General features: G+C 56.5%; 1 protein-coding gene across 1 annotated transcript in view; it reads left to right on the forward strand.

Annotated features, from left to right (window-relative positions):
* The window catches only part of Slc6a2 (solute carrier family 6 member 2), a 34,450-nt gene extending 26,532 nt beyond the window's left edge, over nucleotides 1-7,918 (forward strand). The window contains exons 6-14 of the mRNA XM_026392277.2: nucleotides 64-167; nucleotides 1,232-1,356; nucleotides 2,674-2,786; nucleotides 3,729-3,857; nucleotides 4,305-4,404; nucleotides 5,370-5,470; nucleotides 5,766-5,933; nucleotides 7,213-7,284; nucleotides 7,895-7,918. Coding sequence (XP_026248062.2) covers nucleotides 64-167; nucleotides 1,232-1,356; nucleotides 2,674-2,786; nucleotides 3,729-3,857; nucleotides 4,305-4,404; nucleotides 5,370-5,470; nucleotides 5,766-5,933; nucleotides 7,213-7,284; nucleotides 7,895-7,918 — 936 coding nt within the window. The remainder of the gene's footprint in view (nucleotides 1-63; nucleotides 168-1,231; nucleotides 1,357-2,673; nucleotides 2,787-3,728; nucleotides 3,858-4,304; nucleotides 4,405-5,369; nucleotides 5,471-5,765; nucleotides 5,934-7,212; nucleotides 7,285-7,894) is intronic.
* Nucleotides 7,919-9,122: the final 1,204 nt, after the last annotated feature.

Consider the following 9,122-nt stretch of genomic DNA (forward strand, 5'->3'; position numbering starts at 1 on the left):
CGTCCACCCCGAGCTCCAGTTCTGTAGGCAGCAGAGGGTGACGGCTTTCGCCTGCGCTTTCAGGTGTGGATTGATGCTGCCACTCAGATATTCTTTTCCTTGGGGGCTGGATTTGGAGTCTTGATTGCATTCGCCAGTTACAATAAGTTTGACAACAACTGTTACAGGTGAGTTCCTTCCCCGAGCTGTGAAAGGCTCAGACCTCTGTGGGGATGGAAGAGGGGTCTGGGTCTGGTCCGGATGTTCTTGGACAAGCCCAATTTCCTTCCCGTGGACATCCTGGGCATTCTGTGAATGCTGATGGACCTCTGGTGTCCTGATGAATGTGTCTTTTTAAACGGTCATGCTTTTTAAACGGTCATGAGGTACCCATCAAGGAAAGCTGGGGTCAGGAGGATCAGGAGATCCTGGATACGGGTCAGAGGAGCACCGTGTGACTTTCAGAGCAGACGGTGCTGCCTGGCGCTGTCCGTCCGATGACCAGGCAGCCAGGGGTGGAATAGCCGGGCTGATCAGGCCTGGCTGGGTCAGAGGTCAGACTGGAGGGGAGAGTGAGTCAGACCTGCTCCAGTCTGGGTCAGTAAATTCTCAGTGCTGCCCCCTGCAGGCCCGGTGCTATGAGGACTGCAGAGATGGGCACGGACCAGAGTCCATCTGTCACCCCATCTGAGGCTTAAGCAGAATGACAGTGTCTTGGGTACAAGAAAGAGTAGGATGACTGTGTGCCATCAGGGCAAGCTTCAGGATGGGGAAGGAAGGGCGTGGTGGTCGGCCTTGGATAGACCACGGCTGGCAGACCTGGGGTGGAAGGCACGTGTGGTGAGGAGCAGCATGCACCGGGGCTGGGACCAGCCAAGTGACTGGCCTGGAAGTCATGGGAAATGACCCTAAAAGGAAGGTTGGCTCATCTTAGCAATTGATGCCAAGGTGAGCCATTGGGAGACCCCGGGGAGCCACGGAGAGTTTGGAAGAAGAAGCCTCATGACCCGATTCCCCAACAAGAGTTGGATACCAGAGTCTGGCGTGGCACTATTCCCTCCACAGCTAGTCACCTACTTCCTGCACCAGCAGCTACTGACCCAGCGAAGGTCACTAGGGTCCATGTGGCACCAGGATATGGCCTTGGAGGCTAGGTCCAGGCTGCAGATTCCACAGATGGGCAGGGATCCGTGGTGGGCAGGGCTGGAGGGTGAGAGTCAGGGGGACTTGAACTAGCTCTTCTTCCCCCCAGGGACGCCCTACTGACCAGCACCATCAACTGTGTCACCAGCTTTATCTCTGGGTTTGCCATCTTCTCCATCCTCGGTTACATGGCGCATGAACACAAGGTCAACATCGAGGACGTGGCCACTGAAGGTGGGTGAGCAGACCACTTTGGCTCCAGCAAGGGAGGAGGGACCAAGAAAGCCACCTCATTCCTGGCTGCAGAGCCCTCCCCCAGCTGTAGGACTGCGAGGGCTGGCGTTTCCAAACGGTCCCCTTGATGGACTTTCCCTGAGGCTGTCAGTGGGAATTCCAGGCCACGCTGGGCCCTGGGTAGGCAACAGAACCTTCTTCTGAGTTGGAGTAGGGGGAACAGTTCTCAAAGTGCCCACTCTGGAAGCCCCTATGCTGATCATTTTACATATCTCTAAGTCCATTTTCTGTTGCTATAACAAAGTACCTGAGGCAGTGTGATTTATGCGTAAAAGAAATTCAAGGAGTTCACAGATCTAGAGATTTAAGAGTGTGACAGTAACATCCACTGAGCTTCTGGTGAGGACCACATGCTATTCAACTCACCACAAAGTAGAAGGGGGGAAAGGACTGTGTAGAAGGGCTGGGCATGGAGCGTTTTAAATAATCTGCTCTCCCAGTAACCATCCAGTCCTTAAAGAGCAATGTTCACTCCTACAAGAAAAATGTTAGTCCTAACAACCTAGTAACCTCTTTAAGTCCCCAATGCCTCTGGATATTGCTATACTGGGGACCGGACCTCAGCATGAGTTTTGGTGGGGACAACTCTACATTCAAACCATAGGAACTTAATTCCATTTAGTGCTCACAAGACTGAGAGGTAAGAGTCACTTTAATGATGACAAAAGTAAGACAACCAAAGCACGAGGACCAAGGTCACCCAGTTGGTGAACAATGATGCCAGCAATTCATCAGTCTGACTTTGGAGCCATGTCCTTCTCTGCTGCTTCCTGTATTCTTCCCACCACAAAGAAGCTGAGACCTGGGTAAGGGCTCCCTCTAATTGACTCTGAGGACCACCTGCTTTTGAAAATAAGAGTGGATCCTTCATGGCGTGTAGGAGATGGGTTTGCCACATGTAGCTTATGGCTGTCTAGGCTAAGGCACTGCTCTTCGCCTGGGTGTTTGAGGTCAATTTCCTTGATGTTGTGTTAGCCAGCTATCCGTTACTGTAATAAAAATATCTGAGAAAATCAACTTATAAAGAGGAAAGGCTTATTTTGAATCAAGTCTTGGAGGTTTTAGTCCGTGGTTGGGGACCCTGTTGCTTGTGGTCCTACAAGCTTCATGTGTCATCTCCTGACCTTTGGTGAGCACTACTTACTACACATGACTGACCAAGTGTTCTGGGGCTGAGCTTGAGCAGATGTTCCCCAGCTCCCTGTAGTTCTGATCAGTAGTCCCAGCCATTGATAAGGACCTTGATGTCTGTTACAGGAGCTGGCCTCGTGTTCATCCTGTATCCAGAAGCCATTTCCACCCTGTCGGGATCGACATTCTGGGCTATCTTGTTTTTCATCATGCTCCTGGCCCTGGGCCTTGACAGCTCCGTGAGTGACCCTGCTCAGGATCTGCCCCATCCCTGGGCCCGACCCACATCCCTGAGGGTCACCCGACTCAGCCTCTGAAAGAGCATTCCTCATTGTGCAGACAGGGCTGAATGCAGAGGGGACATGGTGGCATCTTCTGGTCCAACCAAACACTCTCCCACTTATTCTATTTCATCATTGACAACCAACAAAAACATTCCTTAGATCCTTCTGTGAGGCTCACATGCAGGATTGGATTTCCTGACATCTTTTTGTATCTGTGACCACCCCTCGCACATCGTGCCTGAGGTGTGACAAACAGCTTCCTCCGGCTGCCTTTCCGTTAACTGATAGATCTGCCAGGAGCAGGTGTTGAGTCCCAGGGGAGAATTCTGACTTTGATTGACAATGTCTGCCAAGACGAGAGGACAGGAGCATGGTGGCCTGTGTCTTCTTCAGCCAGTGGCTCATCCCTTAGGGGATGCATGTGCCCAGAGCAATAGGATTGGAGAGCCATTCGGACCTGGAGTCTGGAGTCCGAGGTGACCACTTGATAGATGAGAAAGGCAGCTGAACGTCCTTGTCCAAAACTGCTGCTTTGAAGTTGCCCCCACTAGAAGCTCTTCTCTGGTGGATGTTTCTAGAAAGCCCTTTTTATATGCAATGTGTCCCCTGGGGAATACACTGGACGCCCTTCGCTCTCTGCGGGCTCCTCCGTCTCCTTGGGGCTGAGGGAGCCATCAGGAGCTGGAGGGGGGCAGACAGGTTAACTTAATTCTCCACCCTCTAGGTGTGAGTTTGACTGACAGCAGGGCAGGACAGGGAGGAGAGGAGGGGGGAGGAAGGTAGGACCAGGCACTGACAGTGCCTGAGGCCCTGGCCTTGGAGGCCCAAGGCAGCTGGGGCCCAGACTGGGCCCCCCCCCCACCCCCCGCCTGCTCCACACCCACCTGTTCCCTCCAGATGGGAGGCATGGAGGCTGTCATCACGGGCCTGGCCGACGACTTCCAGGTGCTCAAGCGCCACCGGAAACTCTTCACGTTGGGCGTCACTGTGGGCACGTTCCTTCTGGCCCTGTTTTGCATAACCAAGGTGAGGAGGGACTCCGGGCCACTGGGAGTTCCCGGGACTGCATGTCAGTCCCCAGCCGTGGAGCTGGCGCGTGCAGGGCTGGGCTGAGCCCGCGGAGCAACGGGGTATGAGAGCAGGGCCAGCATCGTCCTCCGCCCTACGGCCCTCCTCTGGGGGACCCTCCACCTCTGAGCCCCAGGATCTCCAGGCACCCCTGCTGCTTATGGATCTGGGGGCAGCAGAGCCCCTCTGAAGTCCGTCTCCCCCACCCCTAGAGCCCACGGCTCCCAGAGGCCTTGGTTAGAACGCAAATAGGTAGGTCCTATGTGTAGGGCCACAACCCTGTCACCTGCATCCCCTATCAGGGTTCTGAGCATGTGGGTCAGGGGACAGGTCAGACGTGGTAGATGCAGCAGTCAGTGGCCTCCTCTGGCCAGCGATGGCCCCAGGCCTCTCTCTGTGCCCCAGGGTGGAATCTATGTGCTGACTCTCCTGGACACGTTTGCGGCCGGCACCTCCATCCTCTTTGCGGTGCTGATGGAAGCCATCGGAGTGTCCTGGTTCTACGGTATGAGAACAGCTCTGGTCCCCAGGGCTCCGGGCCTCCAGCTGGATGGGAAAGGACGTCCGTTCCTAGGCAGCCTCCTGAGTCTCCAGAGTTGGGCAGGCCTCATGTGGGGAGCAAGTCTCCCTGACCCCAGCTCCTCTTCGGACAAACTCCCCTTAACAGGAAGCGACAGAGGCCCCCGAGGCACCAAGGTCCGGGTCTAAAGAGGAACCCATGGGAGTCGCTGAGCCCACCCATGGAATTCATTCCCTCCTGGGGTTGTCAGATAGAGCAGGCAAAACACAGACTGCCCAGTTAATCTCGGATCTCAGATAAACAACGTTTTTTTCCTTTTTTATTTTTTAGTACAGGTATGTCCCAAACACTGCATAGACATATTTATCCTATTCCTTTTCAAACTTAACTGGGGATCTTGTATTTTATCGGATAACCTTATTCTAGAACCCGAGAAAACATCTGATCAACTGTCAGATGCTAATTGCTGTTTTTCCCCCTGTGTGGGACACCCAAGTATCAGTCTTGTTCTGACTTTTCTTGAAGTGTTTGACCTCTTCTATCCGATTGCAGCCAGGGACACACATCCACGTATGTCTACGTGTGCATGCAAAAAGGATGTGCCCATGGTTGTTATTTTCAGAAAAAGAATAAGAAGAAAGAGCTAGGCTTTGGAGTCAGGGCCATGTGGCTCTGTAGCCTGGGGCAAGTCCTCTGCCCTGCCCGAGCCCTGGCTTCCCTCTTACTAATTGGGGTGGCTTATTAAAGGTGACACTGTCCTTGAGTTTGTCCTTTCCCTTGCTCTGCATCAATGAAGTGCCTTCCCGGGTCTCCTAAGCCCCAGCGGCTCAGTCTCAGTCTCTTGGAGCCAGAACTTCCGGGGGTGGGGGACCCAGGGGATACCCTGGCTCTGGGGGTCCAGCCTGCCATAGGGAGGGACTGCCGTGACAGGCGTGCCCTCGTGTGCCCAGGTGTGGACAGGTTTAGCAACGACATCCAGCAGATGATGGGGTTCAAGCCCGGGCTGTACTGGAGACTGTGCTGGAAGTTTGTGAGCCCTGCCTTCCTCCTGGTGCGTACTGTGTGGCTAGAGCCCAGGGGCCAGGTGGCGTGTCCAGGGTGGGCTGGGGTGGAGACCTGACCTTTGCTTTCGGGGAGGAGGCACTGGGCCTTGGAGGCCAGCCATGCAGACAGGAGCCCTGGGTGCTCCGCCTGGGGACATGGTGGGCGTCCACCTCAGCAGTTGCCCTCTGGGATTCTCTTCCTCCCCACTCTCTCCTTTCCCTGGGATCCACTCACTCCTGCTTCATCTCTCCTGGCTCATCTCCCCCCGTGCTCTCCCCCCTCTCCCCTCGTACCCGCCCCAGTTCGTGGTGGTGGTCAGCATCATCAACTTCAAGCCGCTCACCTACGACGACTACGTCTTCCCGCCCTGGGCCAACTGGGTGGGCTGGGGCATCGCCCTGTCCTCCATGGTCCTGGTCCCCGCCTACATCGTCTACAAGTTCCTCACCCTGCGGGGCTCCCTCTGGGAGGTGAGCTCTGGGTTGGTCATGGGGGTGGGACGGGAGGTGACATTTCTGTTGGGGTGAGACAGAAGGGCAGGGCTGCCGGGGCCAGACAGATCTGCCTCCCCGGCCAAGTTGTCCATGTCCTTGAGCCTCCGTGTCCACCTCTGTCCCCGAGGACAATGTTGTGCACCTTTCAAGGAGAAAGGACGTCCTCAGCACAGGGCCCAGCACGGAGGAGCTGGGCCAGCTGTCACCATGTCACCATGGCTGTTCCTGCCCCTGAGTAAGCAAGGAGAGGCTGAGCCCTGGAGTCAGGAAGGATCCACCAGCCAGACTGCCCGAGCTGGGCCCACTTCTGGGTCCCCTTCTAAAGCTGACAGATGTCCCGAGCCCACTGATCTGGTCATCTTGGTTTACGTACTTCTTTCCTGACCATGATGATCTGAGCAGCCTCGATCGAGGACTTCTAACGTGGTTTTCTTTTTTACACGCATGCACACGCACAAGTCCCTGTGGATGCCGGGGACATGGAGCCCGTGTCCTGAAATTATGTCATTCCCGCTATTTGACTGTGAAAATCCACCCCCCTTTTTTAAATTAACGAATGGCAGTAGTCTTTCCTTCATGTCCTGACTTTGTGAAACAAAGATCCCATTCCCTCCTTCCTTGATCTGCTCACTGGATAGGTATGTATTAAGAATCTAGTGTGTGCCAGGCTCCGTTCCAGGAACTATATTAAGAAAATCCCTGTCCTTATCACACCGAAATCCCAAAGTCAGACGGCCGCCGTCCTGGCTCACGGGGAGGACCGTGTTCAGCCAGCTTCACCCCGGGAGGTGGGAGCCAGGACCGGGACCTTCCTTCCTCACCTGTTGGGAGCCGAGGGCCTCCCATCAGGAGGGTCAGCCGTGACTCAGACTCCTCCTCAGTCCCTGCACCGGGTCCACCTCGGGAGGCCCTGCCTGATCCCACGCCAGCCAGGCGCCTCCCCCTGCTCTCATGTCCTCTCACTGCGACCCGAGTTTGAAGTGACCCGTGTGTTGGCCCAGTGCCAGCCCCTAATGGGCTGTCAGGCCCCCAGGGGACCCCTTGAGTCTCCTCCAGCTCCCAGGCGCAGGCCTCCCCAGCGCCTGAGCCCTAGAGCAGGCCTGATGACTGTCCCGGGGATGAAGGACCCGAGGGGACCAAGTGGGAGGGTGTCTCTATAGATCCAAGAGGGGCTTCAGGTCCCAGGGGTGCCAGCTGGCTGCTGGGAAGCTGTCCCCGGGCCAAACTGAGGCTCCTCCCTGCTCCGTCTCCACAGAGAGTGGCCTACGGAGTCACACCGGAGAATGAGCACCACCTGGTGGCGGAGAGGGACGTCAGGCAGTTCCAGGTCGGTGCAGCCCGGAGCACAGGGTTGGGGTGGGGTGGGCCCCAGCTGTTCCCCAGGGTGGCAGGACCCGGGAGCCCGAAAACTCAGTGACAGTGGCCACAGCCCCCAGGACCGTGGTGATGGGTGGAGGAGGAGAAGGGCCTGCCCTCTGCCTTCACCAGCGTCCTCCTGCCCTCTGGTCCTTGGACCCCGGATACCCAAGGCCACATTTGCCTAGAACTCTATATTTCCTTCCATGAGTGGTCACCATGGGGTGCCCCCAAACTAGGTGAGAATGTCTTATCTTGAAGAAAGAGCTGCGGGGACATCAGTAACACATTCCTGGCCTAAGCTCTAGTCTATCCCTTAAAAAAAAAAAAGAAAAAGCCCAGGACTTGGCTATCAGGGAGCCCTGTGAGGAGCCAGGGCCTGTGTCACACTTCCATATTTGGGAAGGTGCCTTTGTGCCTTCCAGGCCTCAGTGATAAGTGTGGCCTCCACCTGCCTGTCCCCTGAGGGCACTGAAGGGACCAGCTGTTTTTCCTGTCTCCCCTTTGCTGGCTGTGACCCTGGGTGCTCCTGGTCCCCGCCCCTGGGCCCTGTCTCAAAGGCCTGCTGTCTCCCTGTGCAGCTGAAGCACTGGTTGGCCATCTGAACCTGACCCCAAGGAGGAGGAGCCCACCGTCCAGGCCAGAGGCAGCTGCTTCCCTCCTGTCCCGGTCGCGGTCCTGTTGTCCCTCTCCTGGAAGATGCCCCTTCTGACCCCCCATTCTACTTTTCCCAGTTACAAAGAATTGAGTGGCTCTGACTTTTGTTCTGCCTCTGTTCCTCCGGCCTGGGGGCTGTGAGCGGGGAGGACGGGTAGGCCTCAGGGCAGAGGAGGAAAGGAGGAAAAAGGACTTCCTTCCAGGAACCCCCTTTATTTGGGGGGAGACTCCCCTCTTTGGAAGGCCCCTGAATCTGAGCTCCATGGCTCAGGCAGAATCTCCCACCACATCCCCTGGTCCTTTGAAGAAATCCTCGGTCTGCCAAAACTGCAAGAGGATGGTCTTTTGTTCAGATTCAAAACAAAACAAACCAACAGAACAACCAGCCAGAGCCCCCGGCTGAGCTGGTGAGGGGGCGGGTCCACAGGCCCTCTCTCTCTCACCCACCCCGGGTAGCGCGCTGGACCTCAGTCTGGGAGTTGGGATGAAGTCAGCAGATGGATACTTTGGAGGATCTTGAAACGTTCATAGTCTCCCCTCTGGCTCCTCTGAGTTTGATGTGTCTGTGTGTTCCAGAACATTCCACTGGCTTCTGGTATTCAGATAGTCCAGGGGACATGGATGTCAGGGAGGCAGGTGGACGAGCCACAGAGAACAGGTCCCACAGAGGTGTCTGCACTAGGCAGACCCCTAGAGACCCCAAAGCCCCCCTGTGCTGGCCCCCTGTGTCAGAGGCCTGGCGCCCACAAACCCATCTGTGGCTCCTGGGACCTTCCTACGTAAATGGGGCAGGGAGAGACCCAGCGAAGCCGCGTGTGTGCCTCCTTCACAGGACTCTCTGCTGTCCCCATGGGGCCAGGTGGCTGCCCAGGGACAGCCTGAAAGGCCGTGGTGATCACTGTCCACTCACACCTGCAAGGCCCTTCCCAGCCGGGGCTCTTGAGCCATGGGGACTGGCCCTGAGTCTCCCTTTTGCGTCTCTTCATAAACGAACTTGGCACCTGGAGATGGGGGGAGGTGGGACCAAGCACCTGGCCCCCCAGCCAAGAGCAGTGGGTGGCGTGGAGATCCCGGGGATTCACTCACGGGCCAGCGGGGCCCTCGGGTGGTGGCTGGCTTCAGTTCCGTGGGGACCGACGGGTGGCTGTGGGT

The sequence above is a fragment of the Urocitellus parryii genome, chromosome 15 (assembly GCF_045843805.1).
Source record: "Urocitellus parryii isolate mUroPar1 chromosome 15, mUroPar1.hap1, whole genome shotgun sequence".
NCBI classification, from domain to species: domain Eukaryota; kingdom Metazoa; phylum Chordata; class Mammalia; order Rodentia; family Sciuridae; genus Urocitellus; species Urocitellus parryii.